The sequence below is a fragment of the Sinocyclocheilus grahami genome, unplaced genomic scaffold (genome assembly GCF_001515645.1).
Source record: "Sinocyclocheilus grahami isolate Dianchi unplaced genomic scaffold, SAMN03320097.WGS_v1.1 scaffold253.1, whole genome shotgun sequence".
In the NCBI taxonomy this organism is placed as follows: Eukaryota; Metazoa; Chordata; class Actinopteri; order Cypriniformes; family Cyprinidae; genus Sinocyclocheilus; species Sinocyclocheilus grahami.
This window is the reverse complement of record NW_015505432.1, coordinates 2,237,161-2,259,041: the sequence shown is the minus strand read 5'-3', so window position 1 is coordinate 2,259,041 and position 21,881 is coordinate 2,237,161. Positions and strand designations below refer to the sequence as shown.

The 21,881-nt window shown below is 37.1% G+C and overlaps 1 protein-coding gene across 2 annotated transcripts in view; it reads right to left on the bottom strand.

Moving 5' to 3' along the window:
- sgms1b (sphingomyelin synthase 1b) overlaps nt 1–21,881 on the bottom strand; it is a 30,801-nt gene that overhangs the window by 7,760 nt on the left and 1,160 nt on the right. The window contains exons 1-2 of one of the 2 annotated variants that reach the window (XM_016290007.1): nt 3,673–4,035; nt 863–1,662 (exon numbers count right to left, since the gene is read on the bottom strand). In XM_016290007.1, coding sequence (XP_016145493.1) covers nt 863–1,476 — 614 coding nt within the window. In that variant the 5' untranslated portion in view covers nt 1,477–1,662; nt 3,673–4,035. Of the gene's footprint in view, nt 1–862; nt 1,663–3,672; nt 4,036–21,881 lie in introns of those variants that run through there. The other variant, XM_016290008.1, reaches the window with a different exon arrangement.

Genomic DNA, 21,881 nt, shown 5'->3' with positions numbered 1-21,881 from the left:
TTTTCTTTCATTACAGTATTGATCATTTAAGTGAAAATTGTGGTTAATTATGAAAATATAATTTTTATAATAAAATAATTAAACTATTTTATTCACAAAAAATATTGTAAAAAATATTCTATTTATTACAGTAATGAATTACAATTTTCTTGGATTAATAATCATTTTAATGAAAATAAATACTTAACTGTAATAAAAATAATATTTAAATAATATGTTATTCATAAAACCGTAATCAGAAGAAAATCACTTTTTTGTGTTAAAAATTGTGAGTAACTGTAACAAAAATATAATTTAAATAATACATTATTCCTATAACAGTAATCAGAAGAACATATCGTTTAAATTTTTTGCTTTACTGCAATGCAATAAATATTATTCTCATTATTATAATGCAAAAAAAATTATATTTTCTTCTGATTACTGTTGAATTTCATGAATAATATATTATTTTAATAATATTCTGTGACAAATAAGCACAACATATTACTCTAATACAGTAAATTATTCTCATTACTACAATGCAAACAATGTAATGATATTTTCTTCTGATTACTGTTGAATTTCATGAATAATATATTATTTTAATAATATTCTGTGACAATTAAGCACAACTTATTACTGTAATGCAATAAAATATTATTCTCATTAAAGTTAAAATGCTTAATTGTCATGAAAATAATGTCAAAGTCTAAAAATTCTCCTCACTGTCTTTAAGCAAATTAGCGTATGTATTTCTTTTGAATTTGTGGTAAACTATGCCTGGGACATTACAGGATTTATGAGAATCACCTACAAACAGCACTCATGCAAGACTCTCAAATGATTCACATACACAGTGTGTGCTACTTAGAAAACTCACTTGTGTTTTAAGAGACTCAGCTGTATAATCCACAAGACGATCAGAATCATTCCGCTGATCTCGCATATAGTGAAAGCCCACTCCACTCGATCAAAAAAGTCAAAGAACTTGTCAGGGAGCGGTGGAGATGCCTCCTTAGGAGGCACACGTTCATGGACCACAGAAATAATGACGGTGGTCAAGACGAAGCAGCATAAGGCATAGACAAGAGCCACAGCGGTCTTTCCCCACTCAGGAGGGAACTGCGGAGAAGATGGCTCTGGTATGGGAATCTGCACCAGTTCCTTGTGGAAGCCATTCACCACGCCATTCCGGTGAGCCTTTCCGGCACTCCCAGCATTCCCGTTATGATTCAACACCATGTGCCCGTTGGCATGTCCATTCTTGTGGACGTCGATATGATGCTCGATCTTAAGAGTCTCAATCTTTTCCAGGAGCAGACGACCACCGTCTGACGTAACCCTGGAGAGGGGTGACCTCTTGAAGTCATCCGTCGTAATACTTAACAAAGCCGGTCCGTCATAGTTTCGCAATGGTTCTGAGTATTCCTGCAGGCCCTGATCGGTCAGCCAGAGCGAGACCTCCTCCTCTGACCACGATGCTACTTTATTCATATCAGCCCTTGAGCTTGTAGAAATGTAATGGAGAATCCGGAATAGGCACACACTGCTATGAAACACGAAGTCCTTCTCTGGCCATGCTCATGACATGTGAAGGGCGTTGGGGAGGAATGGCTCACAATTTCCAGACGTTTAATCCAAATATGACGCACAACTACAGCCTCTTCATAGATGTCTGTACTGTACCAGAAAAGACAAAAGTGCATGATTCAGAAAGCACTCTACATTCTGTTTGCAAAGGCATACAAAGCATGTATGCACACAATTTAAGATTAATTTAATAATAGATACACTATAATAGATTTTCAGGGCTCGACATTAAGCCTTGACATGCGCTTGTCCTTTGGACAAGTAAATCAGACATTCACTTGCCCAAGCAAAAAAGTTACTTGTCCGGGGGAAAAAAGCTTCTTTTTTTTTGGCATAAATGTAATTTATTCTGAAACAACTGTCTCATCAGTGCTCTATCAGGTCTTACTTTAATCAGCATATTTGTGATATTTGCCATAAATTGATTTCTAAGACACTTTTTAACTTTGTGAAGGACACTATTTTCCTGAGCTTATTGAATGTACGTGTCATAATTTACTTACATTTTTAGAATAATAAAACACTGTATGGTTGTTACCATTCAAATTAAATCAGTATCAACAAACTCCCATCTTTCCACTGCAGAGGAAACACTGAAGCTCCATCGAAAGTGCCATTTAGATGTATTTACTCAGACTGTTTCAAGAAGATAAGAGGTTCCATAAATGCATTTACACAGTAAAATTGCAAATGCATAAATAATGTTATAAGATTAATGTTTTACTTTTTTTAACATACAAATATGAAATGTTGGAAAAATGCAATGATACTTTTAAATATGAAACCAAAGTACCAGTAGGTGGCGGTAGGTCTTAATGAGTGAGTCACTGATTCAACAGATTCGTTCAAATGGCTGATTCATTCAATACATTTTTTGAATGGCTCACTGAATCATTGACTCACCCGATTCGTTCAAAAATGCTGAATCATTCAGTAACGAATCACTATTATGTGTTGCTCGAGGATGCGCATCAAATAAATGTCACATTTGCAATCGTGCTGATAGTCGGAAAAACATCATTCTTGGTCGTGTGATGTTGCTTACCTATTTTATATAGAATATTTATCTTTTTTTTCTACTGCAGTATGTTTGTTCGTGTTTGTTTCTTTGTGTGTGCTGTTGCGCTTATTAGTTCTGATTTCTCCGCGGGTCACACAGGCTGCGTGAACCTCAACTGACACGACCTTGATACTGTCAATACATTATCTGCTATCAGTCACTATTTACACTGAAAGTAAATAAATCTGAATCATTGTCGCTAAAGTTTTGGCGCTGCCCTAGTTATTGTTTGTTAATAACGTTTTAAATGGGTTACTTGTCCGGGTGGGCAAGTAAAATTCTCTTTCACTTGCCCCTTCACAAAATCCACATGTCCGGGACAAGCGTTAATGTCGAGCCCTGGATTTTGTTCATGTTTTAAATTTGATTTTGTTTATATTTTATTACTTAAAGTTGTTGCAACTTCTATTAGTTTTAGTTGTTTTTAAATATCTGTATAGTTTTTAATCATTTAAATGTATTGTTATCTTGTTAACTATATGAAATAAAATAAGTTGACATTTTAATATTTTATTTTATGTAACATTTAATTCAAGTAACAATGGTGTGTTTTACACTTATACATTTTTACACATTTTTACTAAATATATTTTATTTGTTAAAAACACACTATAGTATAGGGACCAATTGTCACTATTAACTAGTTGCTTATTAGCATGCCTATTATTAACATATTGCCTGTTTATTAGTACTTATAACGCACATATTCTGCATGACCATATTCTATTCATCTCCAAAACTAATTTCAAGAATTTAAAATAAATCTTTAGTTCTTACAGCATCTAGCATTAGAAATGAACTAGTATACAGTTTTCAATCACTATCTGCTAAATACATAAAAAAATGTGAGAATAAACCTTTAGACGTTAAATATCTTGAAGATGAGAAATAAATTCAGTCAAAAGTGTTTTGACTAGTTTTTACAAGTATATGATAGCAAACGCATGAAAACAGTTTGAATAGTGCAACAACGTCCACAGAGGTATATGCGATATGACAAAAAAAGACAACGGTTAAAAAGCACGTGCAACTGCACTCACCAGTTTCACTTTCCTTCAGAGTTTAGCATAATTTCCAGTCACAGTAGAAACTCTTTAAAAGAAACTTTTCCAAATTACACAACATCGGAGTCAACACAGTCAACACAGCAAAGTGAACTGCCTGCTATATTTAATCTCCGTCTATTTACAGAAAGAAGCACGTTTAGTTCTCCGAATGGCTGCGAGCTGAAGCAGAAACACACTGATCAGGACCACATGCATCGTCTGACTGCAAGAATTCCAGGAGCTCTTGAGTGTTTCCATGGGTGTGGCAGGACTGTTTACATTACAGCAGTAAGGGGAAGGGAACTATCTATCACGGACAATATCTGGGTTGCATTAGTGAGGATATCTGCCATGAGTTCACTGGTTACCCCTACATAAAGATCATTTTGAACCTGTGAAAAACTTTACCAAAACTCTATCTAGTGCTTGCCCAAGTAAAACTCCAGGGCATGTTGCTATGCAGTTGCCAGGGTGTTCAGGTTGAGTAAAAAAAAAACTACCGTAAGTCTCTATGAAAGGGGTCTTCAAGATTTTTCATTAGATTAAAGGGGTCATATGACGTTGCTAAAAAGAACATTATTTTGTGTATTTGGTGTAATGAAATATGTTTATGCGGTTTAAAGTAAAAAAAAAAAAACACATTATTTTCCACATATTGTACATTATTGTTTCTCCTCTATGCCCCGCCTTTTTGAAATGCGTCGATTTTTACAAAGCTCATCGGTCTGAAAAAGCGAGGTGTGCTGTGATTGGCCAGCTATCCAGTGCATTGGGATTGGCCGAATACCTCAAGCGTGAGACGGAAATGTTATGCCCTCACATACTGTTGATGCCGTGTCCCGGAGCGACGAGACATAAACATTAAAACCCATTACAAACGAGGCATTTGTTGCATCCAGTGGGTACATAATTACTGATTATAATGACTTATACTGTTTTTATGCGTTGTGTTGCATTGCATCGCGCCGCGTAAACTTAAAACCCTGTCTGCATTTGTGATCAGAGAAATGACAAACAACAAGTGCTACTCTACTGCCCAAAACCCGCGTTTGAATCATCAGTGGCAAATCCTTTAAATGAAAATGTACTTACGTGAGTCAGAACTGCCGGCATTGTAGTCTAACGTTACTCTCCCAGGATCAGTAAACAGTCCTCCATAAAATGCGCTGCACACATCTGGATATTTGGGTTAAACTGTTCTGGAACAGTGTTGTAAATACCACTGATTTGTAGTCGTGTCCTCTTTTGGAAGACCAAACAAAGTAGTTTCGCTTTCACAACGAAAAACACAGTGGCCTAGCGTGAGTGGAAGCCCCGGCTTAGCGTGAGCTGAGGCCGGGATAGAGTGAGGTGAGGCCTGGCTAGCGTGAGTGGAAGCCCCGGCTTAGCGTGAGCTGAGGCCGGGATAGAGTGAGGTGAGGCCTGGCTAGCGTGAGTGGAAGCCCCGGCTTAGCGTGAGCTGAGGCCGGGATAGAGTGAGCTGAGGCCTGGCTAGCGTGAGGGGAAGCCCCGGCTTAGCGTGAGGTCGAGAACGGCGCGCCGGGCGGATCCGAAGAATGAGCGGCAATCACATGTGACGGACTTCCGCTTCATCCACGGTAGAAGGTTGATGTATTCCCTCAGTGACCAGCACAGATCAGCTCATGATAAATGAACAGTAAATAAACATACTTTCCAGAAGGTCAACAATTCACTAAAGATGTTTTTTTTATTGGTCTTATGAAGTATTCTAATTTGTTGAGATAGTGAATTGGTGGGTTTTTGTTAAATGTGAGCCAAAATCATCACAATTAAAAGAACCAAAGACTTAAACTACTTCAGTCTGTGTGCATTGAATTTATTTAATACACGAGTTTCACAATTTGAGTTGAATTACTGAAATAAATGAACTTTTCCACGACATTCTAATTTATTGAGATGCACCTGTACTTTTTTTTTAATTATAACTGCTACCCTCAAGCCAACATTGAAGAACTCTGAAGCGTCTTTTCCCAAAGGAAGAAGTTGGTACTCAGAGTGAAGGACATGAGTGGGGTCTAAAATAATTTTCTGAGCCTGTCTAATAATTGTCTCATAAAAGAGCCTGAAGTGTGGGATGCTGCTTAACTCCCATAATTTAAAGGCTCTCTGTGTTAGCCATGCAATCTGAGCTTTCAAATGTACACTGAGATTGCCAAACCAGGCTGAGATGCCATATCGAAGAATGCTCTCGATTACAGCATGGTAAAAGAGAAGCAACACTTTCTGGTTAACACCAAAACCTAAGCCTACGTAGGGCTGTCGTGGTGAGAGAATTGATGCGGTATTATCGCCAGACATATACATACACATATATGTATACACATATATGTATATATATATATATACATATATGTATACACATATATGACAATAAGATTGTTAGCTATCGTTACGTATAACAGTTAGCCTAGTTATAATCTGATTTTCTAATCTGACTGGACAAGAGACTTTCTATTGATATTTCCACCTGTCAGTCAGTCAGTGCAGTTATAGTGTTGCGCCACAAGGTGGTGGAAAGGGACTGTCATTCAACTACACGTTCAAAAACGCTGATTCATTCATTCAAAGAGACGTAATGAAACATGCTGTTGAAATCATTTTAACTTTGAGCGCTACTTTAGAAGGCTCAGCTGACCAGCTATGCGTTGATGCTAAGACAGAGATTTTGCTTTCCTTGGACATGACAACTTATTTTCACAAATATATATGACTCCGCCTGGAGGAACGACGCAAGTAATCGCACGCACTCAGTCGATCTCTCTCTCATTCACTGTCTGTTTAGGCTTGTTAAGTGCAAATCTACGGAGCCCCTGTACAAGTCAGCATGGTACACCTTATGTTATCATTACTAACTTGTTTAATATTCAGTCCACATGCATGAAGTGTAAAACGAGAAGGGCATAACCTTACGAAAAAACAAAAAATGCGGTTCTTGCATTCTTTTGCGGTTTGCTCGTCAATAGCACAGTATTGCGATATTGCGGTTATCGCGACAGCCCTAAGCCTACGAAGAAAGTATAGTCGCCGTTGGACCCTAGTACAGACATTTTCCACCTGAACACTCCACCAGAGTCCACCTGGGCTATATTCTGACCATTAATAACCACTGGTGAGTGGTCTCCAATGGATTTGGGGTCAAACATCATCGCCACGGTTTTCTTCGTGTTAATAATAAGGAAATGTTCATCACACCACTGAACAAATTTCTGAACCTCATGCTTGTAAGTAACAACATCTGATGTTCTAGATATGAGACCTAAAATAGCTGTATCATCAGAGAACTTAATCGTGTAATTATTAACAGCTCTGCATTCATTAGTGTATAATGTGAACAGAACTGGAGAACAGACACACCCCTGTGGGGCGCCAGTGCTGATAATCATATGTCACTTTTCCACTGCGTGGTACGACTCGGCAAGGTTCGGCTCGGCACGGTTTGCGTTTCCACTGGAGTTCAGTACCACTTTAGAGTGGGCGGGATTATTCACATGTCGTTATAGTTGAGCCTCCTCTACTACCACGACTCCTAAAAAAAATGTTTTCATTCCGCGTCGCCCCATCAAGCTCTCGCTGGATCTGCTCCTCTGCTATCAACGAGAGGAACGTCTGTTCTTCCACAACAGACAGCAAAACTTTTTGGTTGTTAAAAAAAAGGTGCGCTCGTTCAAAACAGTTGCGTTCGATCCTTCGCTGGCTGTGCTGATTTAAATCTAGTGGTTCTGTTGTGTTTGTGTCGCAAGTTCAGTGGTAATGACGATTCTCTCCGGCCAATACGTGATCAGCAGAGTTTACACGTCACATTTTGGTAACGCTACGGTTCACTTGAAACCCCAACCGAGGTGGTACTAAAAATATTACCAGGTACCAGGTCCTGTACCCAGTGGAAAACCCCCAAAAAGTGAACCGTACCGAGCCGTACCGTGCAGTGGAAAAGCGCCAATAGATTCAGACAACGTCCTATTCACCCTGACTTGCTGACTACGATTGGTCAGAAATGAGTGGAACCACTTAATGATAAAGGGGTTGACATTCATCTGCTGCAGTGCTTTCAAAATAATGTGAGGCTGCAAGGTGTTAAAGGCTGAACTAAAATCTACAAATAACAGTCTAGCATAAGCCCTGGGGGATTCTCAAGATGTTTAGTCACTAGGTGCACTAATCTGTTGATTGCATCATCAGTGCCTCTCCGATGTTTATATGCAAACTGATAGGGATCTAAATGTAGACCTACTTCCTGTTTTGTTAACAGTATTGCTTGACTTAGTTAACAAAAAACACGCCATGAAATGAAAATTCATGAATTTAAATGTTTTCAATTTAGAAATGTCTGAATGCATGTTATAGATCTTGTGAATAATTCATCCTTGTAAAACTGTAATTTTCTACAAAAATGTTTTTTTTTACATCATATTTTTAATCAAAATAAACCTGCCCCCTACTGCAAGCTCACATTCATCTGCCTCCACTTTTGAGTACTACTCCCACATCTCAACATCCAGTGAACAACTAAATAGAAAGTCCATGCCCACCATTTTTTTATAATCGTCTTGGATGTGCATCACCACACAGATGAAAAGATCTGTCGCTACTTGCATTTCATTGAGAGTTCAGCCCACTTTGCAGTTTATTTTGTATAAGAACAATCTACGTAAACACACAGACACTGTTCGACAGACGTGTCGAAAGTGACAGATCACAGTTGTGTACATGCTGTTTAGGGATGGTAGATTTGTCTGTAACTACAGAAATTAACCTGTGTGGACAAAACACATTCAAACAGTTCAGAAGTCTCTGCAAATGGTTGCACATTTGTATTCACAGAACTTGTGATCTCGTTTCCAGGAAAATCATAAATCAAGTTGCAAATGTGCACAAGAAATAATGGGAGGGGGTCCTTATTTCTACAATGGCACACACTTGCAAGAGCCTTGCTTCCTGTCACAACTTGTTGCTGACTGCCAGCTATACTACACAAAAGTAGTTATAGCCATGAAAAACCTTCCCCCATTTTGTAGGAAACAGCAGTATATATATATGATAAGATTAGGGGTAAAGAGAAGTGCAAAATTTTATCTGAAATGAGTATGCAATTCAATTAAAATAAATGAATATGGCTCACATACAAAAATGATATCAGAGTGTAACTGTGGTTTCCTGAGACATTTTTCACCCCCACAAGCAAGCGAATATGAAATCACTTCTAATCAAGCCGAGCAAGATCAACACATTAAAACAAAACAATGGCACTGTTCTGCACTACTGCTTTATCGCCTCTTTTATTACTCAGTTACTCAGCATTTTTTATTCTGATTGGTCATAGCATATAGAGCATATTCATGTTAAACTCTATATTGGACTGTAGCAATCTTTTTGTCAAGGGGGGGGGGGGGGGGGGGTGGTAATATTAATCTATATATTTATATTTATGTTAATGTATATGTTGAGCATAAAATATTTGAGGTATGCAATACTGATAACTTCAAAACAAGTTGTAGCAAAGAACATTGTTTGGAAGAACATCAAAATGTTAAGAGATACTAAAGCTGCACAACCACACACTGCAGTTGCAGGTAGGGTTGTAACGGTATGATAATCGTCTCAGAAAATATCACGGTTTCACGGTTATCACGTTTTCGGATTCGGACTTTATAACTCGACTTAACTCAAAAATTCTGAGTTTGTCAATTCTGAGTGAAAAAAGCCAGAAGAGCCGAACGGAAAAGAGAGAATGACGAGTTGTTTGTCCTTATTAGAATTGTGAGATATAATCTCGGAATTGCGGGAATAAAGTCAGAATTTTGAAATATAAAATCAAATTTAGCTTTTTTTTGTATGATAAGATGACCGTGCACGTTCAAACCGTGATACCGGTATATCGTTAAAACCCTAGTTGCAGGATGTTAAAGTTGCTCTTTTATGTGGATAGCGGGACAAGAATTGAGTACAAACTTTGTTTACAAAAGAAATAACAGTTTAGCAACTAAATATGGAAACATGAGGGGTACGTCAGCTGCTATAGGGGATTATAATTATTTTGATAATCCATTAATCTAATGATTGTTAGAATGATTAATTGACAAACTGTCGATCATTTTGGCAGATTGATCAGTAGGCTTATTATTCAGCTTTTGCAATTCATTAAAATATTGAGTTACACATGTTCTATACATATTCATATACATATAGAGCAGAAAAAATAAGTTATAATAACTTGTGACACTAATGACACTTAATATTGTAAAGCTGTGTGCTTTAAAGCAATCTATTGCATAAAGTGTAATCGTGACATTTATGCAAACCTCCACATCGATACGATCAGATGCTTTCTTAACTTCTGTTTTCTCATGTTGTCATTTTTATTGTGTGTTTGTTTTGCAATATACATTTACTGATTCAGTTTAATTTGCACGTCTCATAAGTGCAACTATTTGACAACAGAAATAGTTGTCAACAATTTTTTATTGTTGGCATTGTCGATAATGTCGACAAATTGTTACAGGCAATAAACTGACAAGCTACGCAATATCGCGTTCATAATTGGCAATGAATCGCCTGCGATTTTGAACGTGATATTGCGTAGCTTGTTGGTGAACTACGGCTCTGTGTAGTAAATGCCGCTCCATCTGAAAGCACGTGCTGGAGATTTACTACTAATCACAGAACCGGCTTTACTGATGAGATGCGCATGAAAATCGCATTCGATTATTTTCACAGCCCTAGCCTATAATGGTAAAAATCCCAATAAATCATAAACAGTCTCTCAGAACAAGCGATTCCAGATTTCTCCCTACCTTGACGTCATCGTAGGGAAAAATCCCTCCCATTTGTGACGCTCTCTGCCCTATTAAGCATAAACACAGCCTCGAGAAGCAGCAGTCCACCATTACTGTTATTTGTGATATACTATCTCAGTCTAAATTACATTCACACTGGTGTTTTAGGAAGCCAAACAAATTAGAATATAATTATAATAATAACAAAAACAACAACAATTACAGTAGTTGCCATATATTGTAAAACAATTGCACTGTAAAATAAATGAAAATGAGTATTTCATAGGTATATATTTTTTTGCTTTACACTAAATTAGGGAAATTACAATACTTCTTTCCTAATTTCTACACTTGAAAGAGATATTTAGAATTTGGACTGCAGTAACGTTACCCATTTAAACCGCTAGCTGTCAGTAACTCATACAGCAATTTAAGCTTTTCTTTTGATGGAAAGAGCAGAAGAGCTTTTATTTTGAAGGGAAACTCCAGCTTCAGTGAAAACAGGCTTACAAAAATCGAATGAAATTCTATAAAAATCTGCAGCAAGGATAAAGCCTACTTGGCGGCACTAAACTCACAACATTTGCAATAAACAAGTTCACTGCATTCATTCACTGTGAACAGAGCTGTTCTGAAGAATGGAAAACACCGGATCACGAGCTGATCGCCTGAACAATGTGTGCGATTCGCTTTAAAACACGCAGCAAAAACAGACTTGATAAAGGGATTAAGACATATTGTGCTTTCAGTTTTAGTTTGTTTGACAGATACTGTGACAAAGCATAATGCCTTAAAACAAATATATTTTAAAAACTACACTTTTTGCCCAGAAGGCCTATCGTTTCATATCGTCATGTGACCACGATAATATCGAGAAAGTTCTGCTATCGCGATATTGATAATATCGTTACATCCCTAATCAATACCAATGCTTCGTGCACGAACGTCAGCCCCAGACAAAGTAAGCGCGTCATATTTTGTTTTCCAAATTGCCTTCCTATAAAGAGGTTCTTGGCACTATTTAAGGGCTAATGTTGCTAAAGCTACCATTGTCTCTGACTGTTTTCACTGATGCTGCCATCACGTGCTACCAGAATGATCGTAAATTGGAACGTGGTATTTAAAAATTACATATGAAAGCAATGTGAAGTCGACCACTTTAGAGTTTCTGACATTTTCCATTCTTCTCCTCCACGTCACCTTAGCGCCATTTTGGAAAGTACCACGACACATACGCGTGCTTTCCTCTGAACGTGAACAAGGCGCAGTGCATGCGTGTTCCACGTCAGCAGCACCATGCGCATGCATTGTTTACGCGCCAATCAAAGCATGCGCATGCATTGTTTATGCGCCAATCAAAGCATGCGCATGCATTGTTTACGCGCCAATCAAAGCACGCGCATGCATTGTGGTACTCTTCAAAATAGTGCTAGGGTGACACGGAGGAGAAGAATTATTGAATAAAGGTTGTTTTGTTTTTTTTTTGCACACAAAATGTATTCTCGGTTGAACCACTGATGTCACATGAACTATTTTGTCAATGTTCTTGGTACCTTTCTGGACCTTGAATGTGGTAGGATCCTTGATGTCTATGGAGGGTCAGAAAGCTGTTGGATTTCATCAAAAATATCTTAATTTGTTTTCAGAAGATGAACAAAGGTCTTACGGGTTTGGAACAACATGAGGGTGAGTTATGACAGAATTTTCCTTTTTGGGAGAACTATCCCTTTAAACTTTTATTACATTTTTTTTTAATTTTTTTTTAGTCAAAACCATATGAAACCAACATTAATACAAAGAGTAGAGTTATAAAAACTTTATCATGGACAATTTTATTTTGACCTCTAGAATTATTAAATACAAAACTGCTGACGTCCTATTTTCATCATATAAAGTGATTGCATCTCTTCACAGGACTAGGATTAAAGCGCTTGATTCATATGGATTCATTTTACGATGCCTTTATGACCTTTTAAGTTTTGGTTACTTGGACTTTCAATGCAAAAACTTTTCAGGTTTCATTAAACAGATCTTAATTTGGCTTTTGAAGATTAACTAAGGGTCTTAAGTCTTATGGGTTTGGAACAACATGAGGGTAAATGACTAAATTTACATTTTTGCCTCAACTGTATACATTAATGATAACAAATAAAAAAAAGTCAGCCAGCTATTTATCATTAAGTCCATTATTGTGTCTTTAAACCCAACAATTCGAAAAAATAAAACGAAGAACCAAAAATCATTAACAAGACCTCTGTCATTTTAGCGATTATCACTTGACTTTAGATGATCACCTGACTTTGGGTTGCTGTCCACAATCGTGTCAAATTTCAGACAAACTTCCAGGTTTTTAGTGAACTGTGGAAATTTACAAAAGTGCTGTGGTGAGTTTCTGTGTCATTCAGTGGTTTTAGAAAAAAATGAAACCAGATGCAACTTTGGCCTCATTTCACCATATACAACACAGCACACTGTGTCAAATATTGTATCCCACAATAAAATGTGTTCCAACTTCACCCTCCATTTCCAAAGTGCGAGAAACAGACTGGCAGTCAAAAACATATTTTTTGACATCTCTTTCTTGACTCATTTTGTAATCAGGCTATAAAAACCTTCAAAAATAGCTACTGTTATAAATTATTCTTTCAACCATGGTGCATACAGGAATGCTTTTTAAACAATATTGAAGGAGTTCACACTTCTTGACTGCTTTTCCTATAAGTCACCAATCCAATTTATTCATTTAATGATGATAAAGACCACACGTAAGTTTCGGAAGTTGCTTCACTCTGTAATCCAGTTGCTTGGTTACTTATAAAATTACACTATCAGCAGTGACTATGTTAAGTTTCATCAGAACTTACTCATACCATGTGTTTGCAAACAGTTGCTATAACTACTGCTGATTTTATTTTAGAAATGATGATAGGTACTCAAATTTAGTATGGCAAACACATCACACTTTCCTTAAGATAATACTCAAACTGAAACTTTCTGTAAAAAAGGAACCTGATAACAATGCAAGTCTGTAGATCAGATGATTTCTTTAACCCATCTATTGAATTCAGACAGCCTTTATTAACTGAGGTGGTTTTAAGTTACTTAACGGTTTCTCCTGTGCAAAGCGAACAAGGTGTGGGACTGAACTAAACTGTCATCCCTCTAACTCCCATCGGTATTGTGTATCAGCTTTTTTCACCCGCCTTATCTAGATTTATACAAGAATGTGGTCAGAAATTTTTTGAATGGCCCACTGAGTTTAAAAGATAAAAATGAGAAATATTGCTATGATAACTGCAGCTGTAGCCACACAAAGGGCAAAACATGACATAAAAAATGACATATCATATTTTAGCAATTAAATAACTGTCCAAGTTTTCAGTTTTCTATCCCAACGTAACTGTCTGAGACATTAAAGGAGACTCAACAAAGTTCATTCAAAATTTTAATTCCATAATTTACTCATCCTCGTGCCTTAATTCCATTAAGCAGTCGATTGAGTTCACAAATGAATTAAAATTGACTTGTTTCATTAATCATTTCTGCTTAAAATTTTTATTTGCATCTTGTTTCTTAAAGTCCCCATGAAATCAAAATGAAAGTTTTTTGGGCGTTAGTATCAATATGTTAGTCTTAATGCTATCTATAAGGCAGTGTGCTCCAAAACAGTGACAAAATTCGCATTTAGAAGATATAAGCATTCAAAGCACGCAAGTATATTAGTCTGCTTTCACTTTAAGACCTAATGCACAGACCTACACACATACAGATAATACACATCTGATATTCTTCCAAGTGTTTACATTCACTTAAGACAAAACTGACTGCGTTTACATGAATACTCGCCAAAGCTGACATTTAAAAAACAACTTTTTGTGTATTTTTGTCATAATTGTTGATGAAAAGGTCAGTAGACTTTTTGTCAGTTTTTGTCATTCAAAATGAGTTTTCATTTAGTTATTGTCTCATTTACATTTGTGACAAAAATGTTGTTGACAAAAACTATGGTGAAAATTATGTCAATTAAATTAACACTGGTTACATTTACATTTAGCCATTTAGCAGACGCTTTTATCCAAATCGACTTACAAATGAGGACAATAGAAGCAATCAAAACTAACAAAATAGCAACAATATATAAGTGCGAATGACAAGTCTCGGTTAGTCTAACGCAGTACACGTAGCAAGGTATATATATATATATATATAACTTTTAGCAATAGCATATATAAAGGTATATATATATATATACACATATATATATATATATATATATATATATATATATATATATATACACACACACACACACACACACACACACACACACATAAGCAAAAGAAAAACAAGTAGATAGAATGGAATATAGAAAAGTTCTTGGTTGTCGCATACAACCGAAAACCTGAAGAATATCAAACCCTGCACCTGTAAACTGTGTATTTTTTGCACAACAGAGGACATAACTATAGCTTAAAACATAAAAGCAATTTGAGTAACTACATTTTTTTTTTTATGTTTTAGATATCCTGCTTCCTGCACACATATCAGTACCTTCCCACGGATCCCATGGGAATGCAGAACGATGAACCAATGGAATCATCACCAGGCCCATTCAGACATATATTGACCACATAATTGACAATTTCAAAATGTTCTCAGATATAAAACATGACATTTCCCAGTTGCACTACATTTAAAATGTTCATTGCACACGCTGCAGCATTAACATTCTTCAAGTTCCTGGGCCAGGCGTGTTCCATGCCTTTGCAACATCTGCTAAAATGCCAAACAACCAGCTCAAATTCAAAAATCTAGGAAAACCCTCCATTCCCAATGCCAAGATGCTAGTTACACACCATATGATCACATTCCTGTAGATCAGATTTCCACTTAGTTACCCCAGAGGTCTTATCAAAAGTGTGTAGTGTGCGTTTAGACTGATGTGATTTCACATGTGAGTGATTCTTCAATTAGAGGGATGTTCCTGTTCCCCACAATGATTTAGGGGGGGGATAAATAAATAAATAAAAAATGTCTATGCTTTAAACCAGGGTTTGCCAAAGTGGGGTTCATGAGGGAATTGCAGTGGGTTGATTAGTATGCTGATGAAATTTTTTTATATAAAAATACAATATTTAAATATTATTATTTTATATGTTTACCTGCATTTAACCCTCAGGGGGTACGTCGAGCAAATATTTTAGGTTTGACTGACAAAAAAGTGATTTTAGTTTTAAAAGATTGATGGCTTTAAACTTTTTTTGTGTCAAAAGTGTTGCATTTAAATTTCTCTATTTTAGATTTTGGGTTTTGTGATCAGTCAATGCACGAGTCGCTCACTTGATATGGGAAATGAGCTTGCAAAATAAATATCCAACGCTGACCAAAACTTCTATCAAAAAATATATGTCGGTAAATATAACTGATTGTCATTGTTATATGGGTGCATATATACATATACATATGCATATACATATACACACACACATATGAAAAGTCTGTATTGCATTGTTTTGTTATATCACCCAACCCAAAAACTGGGATGTGAAAGGTCAGTTAAATGTTCAACTCTAAAACTACAAGTCAGAATAAGATGGCCAGCAGCACTGCTGATGGGGAAGGACAGGCCACAATAGACCCATTGAGTCTCTGAATCACTCTCTGTCTTCTCAGAAACTCCTCAACACGCACATTCCACAAGTTGAAACTAAATTAGCATTACCAGCACGTCTTGAGTTCACACTAACAAACAAGAGCACAAACTGGGAAATGCCTCGATTCGAGCAGTTCAAAAAGTCAGATATCAAAGTGGGAGGCACTGCTTTGTACAGGTACATTTCTCTGCGTGCTTGACTTTGCAATGTAAAACAGAGCCATTAGAATTGCACTTTGAACAAGTAACACACACACACACACACACACACGTCATTACATGGAACTACAAACTTGCGCTTTCAAAAGCAAGGATGTTTGGATTTTGTGTTTATGTTCCTACACTGGTTTGATTCGGGCGACTATAAAAAATAAACTGCAATGTCTATTAATGGTTTTCTATTCCAATCTTAATGTGAACAAGAGGGATTTTCCACTGTATTGTCCTTTAGTGCTGGTGTAAGGTTTCAAGACTGGACCACATTCACTTGATAAGAGTCTTTGGGGAGAGTCAGTGTCTGACCTTTCCAACACTGAGAGCTTTATCACATGTCTGCCTCAAGAATAACACTCATATACAACCACAGGATATAGGATATAGCCATTATAAAGAGTATCACGATGTATGCGCATGCTTTTCTCTGAACGTAAATAACGCCTTGTTTGCGCATGCATCGCGGTACTCTCCATAATGGCGGTAAATGGTTATTCGGAGCAGAAGAATTGTTGAATAAAGTCATTATTTTTGTTTCCTATGTGCACAAAAAGTATTCTTGTAGCTTCGTAAATTACGGTTGAACCACTGATGTCACATGGACTATTTTAACAATGTCCTTACTGTATTTCTGTGCCTTTACCGTGGTAGTACCCTTGCTGTCTATGCTGTCTCAGATTTCATAAAAAATATCTTAATTTGTGTTCCAGAGATTAACGAAGGTCTTATGGGTTTGGAATGACATGAGGGCGAGTAATTAATGACAACATTTTCATTTTTGGGTGAACTATACCTTTAATAACATTGAAAAAAAAACACCGAACTAGGGTTGGGTATCGTTTGGGGGTTTTTTCGATACCGGTGCCAAATCGTTAATTTTAAACCGGTTCCGGTGCCTGATACTTATTAAAAAATAAATAAATTTTAAAACAACATTTTCATTTTTGGGTGAACTAACCCTTTAATAACATTGAAAAAAAAAAACACCGAACTAGGGTTGGGTATCGTTTGGGGGTTTTTTCGATACCGGTGCCAAATCGTTAATTTTAAACCGGTTCCGGTGCCTGATACTTATTAAAAAATAAATAAATTTTAAAAAAATTCCCCAAAAAATGATGGATTGGCCATAGCACTATAAACACATGATGTCGGTTTCATTCGTACTGGATGCCAGAGGGCGCCCTCGTACAAAAAATCCACATATCCAGTCACAGAAGTAGCGGAACTCATGACCCTCCAGGAAATCCCTTATACGGACAAAGGCATGGCTATTATAGCTGTAACTGTAACTGAGAACATATAAACATTTTGAATGATAAAACAAAGACAACACTCGACTGCGACAATATAGTTTGTGTGTTATTCAAGCCATATCTGGTATTTTTATAATAATCAAGTATATTTATATAATCCATTGCTAATCGATGTATTCTTTTTAAAGTAGCCTATGGAACATATTTTCTGCCTCATTCTGTGACAAGAAAGTTGTGCTTTTAAGTCGGAATGTGAAAACAACATGCACACTCTCGTTACTATAAAGATTTGTTGGATTTGTATTATTAGAGCTTTCCCACTTGAGTTCACGTGCATTTTCTAAGTCGGGAAATAATTTTTCACGTGCGGTGCCGGTGATGATGCTTCTTACGTCCGTTTCGGAGAACCAGAGGACAAATATTTCAATTGATCGCTCAGGCATGGCACCGAAATCTGCATTCTGATTCGGTTCTAGTACATAACGGTTACATAGGTACAGGTGCCATATGGGTTACCGGGTTTCGGTACCCAACCCTACACTGAACACATTTTTTTTCATGGTGTTCAATTTCACTTTGTCAATATTGTTTCTGTACCACTTTGCTACTGAATCTACAGCGTCGGACAACACGTTCACACAATAGCTAAACAACCAGGCCCAACTCCATGGGGGGTCCAGGGCCACTATCAGTGAATTTTATTACTAATTTTTATACACAGAATATGTACAGATTTCTTGTTTCCGGAAGGATAAAAAAAAAAAAACACCTCATCCATTTGTGGCAGCGAGGTTGGAAAAATAAATGAGTCAAGTTTATCAGCAGCTTCCGATGGTGTCAAAAACACAATTACAATCAAAAATACAGAAATTCTGTCTCAAATGATTTGAATAGGGCATATCCTGACCAGGCAGTTCTGAAATCATACCCCCAAACCCCCAATGACCGTGGTTTGAATATTTCGTAGATTGTGATGCATACTTTTGTTCTTCTTGTCGAGTGTTTGGTGTTGTAAATATTATAGCGTTCAAGGCTTGACAATAATTACTGCCCGATGGCCTGGGGCCAGCATTCAATTCTCTTTGGTGACTTCTTGCGCTTTAATGGACAAATGCACCTGGCCAATTTGAACATTCAAGTAAAGATGTGTCTAAGGCAGCGCGCAAGCCTAATATTTTTTTTCCTCGTCTTCTCGTGCTTGAACATCAGTTACGTCTTAAGTGAACAAGAAAGAAAGAAAGAAAGAAAAATCAGATGTATATCAATATATCAGACCCATTCACGTTGGATGTGTATCAATATATTGGACCCATGCAACAGAATATTCAAAATTAAGAAAACAACAACAAAGAAACAGACAGACAAACAAACCTAACAACTGCCATACATTTATGATATTAAAACTGTCAATAGACATGTATTACAGTATCAAGATAACCATTCTAAAAGTGACTGTAAACCATGGAGTGGAGTTATTGATCTGGCTGAGGAATTTCCTTAATGTAAAACAGCAGATCTTTAAATATGCACACATTATATAGATTTTCTCATTTGCAAACAGTAATAGTCTGAATGCTTAACATTTGTTTGCCAAGCAAATGCTCAACAGCTAAGAATCTTGTGCTTGTGATTTTCAACATGACTCAATTAAAACTCTGAATGTAACAAAGTTTTGTATTGAGATTAAAACATTGTAAAACCGTACAAACGATAGTACGTTTACACGACTATGACAATGACTGTACTAAATACGTAAAAGTTCTTCCTAAGCACTAGGGTTGGGTATCGTTTCAATTTTATCAATTCCGATTCCGATTCTTTTCGATTCCCAGTTTCAATTCCAATGGGATTAAAAAATGATATGAAACATTCATCCTGTGTCTCTTCTTGCAAACCCTTTAGTTGCAGCTGAATACCATGAACAAAAATTCAAAATTTTTGTTGAAAGACTGTTAAGACGAAATTTACACCCGTGTGTGGCTGAAAAGACTGTGAAGCTGTTTCATTCATGACAAATGACAGGTTTTCTCTTTAGGTCAGTGGCTAAAATGCTGTATTACTCATGTCAGGCCAGTAGTTGGCGATGTCACTTTGTAAAGACATACTACAGTACACGCCTGTGCGCATATATTGATATAGACTTAATACATAATATGCATGCTCATGACGTCATTTTCACAAATTCAAATTTTTGTACATTAAGACAATAATGGCATTGTTTTTAAAGTCATGCACTTTGAAACCCATTTTCAAATGTTCATGTTTTCAGTTCCCTAAACTGAAACCCATTGTTGTGTAAATGAATGGCCAAAATGCATAAAACGTTTTCTGTTTTTAGTAGTTACTTCATCTCATAAAAGAGAGTTTGAGTAAATGATCATTGTAGGGTACAAGATAGTAATAGTAGTAGCAGTAGTAAGCCTAATTCATAGTAATAATACACGGCTCAAAACTTAAGCACCTTCTCAAAACAGCTCTGAAGCATGCTTTTTGTTTATGTTTGTTGACAGACACCAGTGTTTTCCACAGACTTGCAAATGCAAATTCATTATCTGCCAGCAGGAGGCGCTTTTGGAGTGGGAGATATAGCGGTGTCCCCGGTAACGGCTGTAATCAAATAAGCGCTGCACTCACGCACGCTACTTTATCAGGCATATTACAGAAAAGACGAAATGAAAATGACATCGAAGCTGGCTGTGCAATTAATCGCATGCGATTGTCATGCGCATCTCGTCAGTAAAGCCGGTCCCGTTATTAGTAGTAAATCACCATCACCAGCTTTCAGAGGGAGCGGCATTCACTACACAGAGCCGTAGTTCACTGACAAGCTAGGCGATCTCACGTTCGCAATCGAATGCGATTCATCTGCGATTATGAACGCGATATTGCCTAATTGAAATAAATAAAATTATATCGGTTTTATATCGGCCACCCTGCTTTCCAAGATATCGGCATCGGCATAGGCTTTCAAAAAACACATATCAGTCGACCACTAATAACTGGTGGCTGTTGCGTTCCCAAATGTGTGTTAAACTCACAGCATGTGCAATAAATGAGTTTACTGTATTCATTCACTGTGAACGGAGCCGTTCTGAAGCTGCGGAAAACACCAGATCACGAGCTGATCGCCTGAACGAAATGTGCGCTTTGCTTTGAAACGCGCAGTGAAAACAGACTTGATGAAGGGATTTAAGCCATTTTGTGCTTTCGGTTTTATTTCATTTGACACTGTGCCAAAGCATTATGGCCCAAAACACAACTTTAAACACTTTTTATGTCAGAATAAGAAGTTTAAATATATTTGAAAACTACACTTTTTGCCCGGAAGACCTATCGTTTCATATCACCATGTGACCACAATAATATGAAGACAGTTTTGCTATCGTGATATCACGATATTGACAGTATTGTTACATCCCTAGTTTTTAGTTGAAAACAAGTGTCATGCAAACTCCTCCTTAAATTTGCGTTTTATCCAGTCTGCTATTGGTCAGTCAAAAGGATAGCCCCGCCCCCTCAACCCTCTACATTGTGAGTAAATCACTCGCATATGCGACTAAATCTTACTCTGGGCGACTAAATAACGTCTGACATTAGCCATTGGCTAATAAATTCTTAGATTTTACATGCCAGTATGTGTGTGAGAGGCGTTCAACACAGATTTTCACTCGATAAACACGCTCACTGAGCGCTTGAGAGTTTCGATCTCCGTCAAGCGATCTGTACTATTTGGATGCGCTCAATGGATCATGTCATGTACTCAGTGGATGCGCAGTATGTAGCACGCAGTGCACCTGTATTTGACGTAAGTTACCGTAAACTAGTGTGAAGGCGCACGACTCGCCGTCGCTTTACTGATAGCGCTGTGTTTCTCACACATGCAATGAGAGAGAGCGAGAGTCTTGCATACCACGCTGAATCGACGCGCTACATGTAAACCATATTCTTTGTTGTATTTTCCTGTCAAAATAACAGAGTTCATTTAGAATTATTCAGCTTTTAAGAACAAGCAGAAGCTATGCCGGTTTCTCGGCAGTGGGCGGAGCTAATGCGCGAACAGTTCTCGTTGGCTGGCACTCATCTATTACCGTCCCTGTTTTGATTTCGAACGCTGACAACGTGATTAATATTCATGAACCCAGCAGATAATAGTAGTAGTAGTAGTAGTAGTATCTTTTAATAATAATTACTATTACCTATTACTATTACCTTACCTATTACCTGTGGATGTCCTCATTTGTATAACTGTTATACAAATAAACAACGTTTTTTTTTACTTTTGAAATTGTA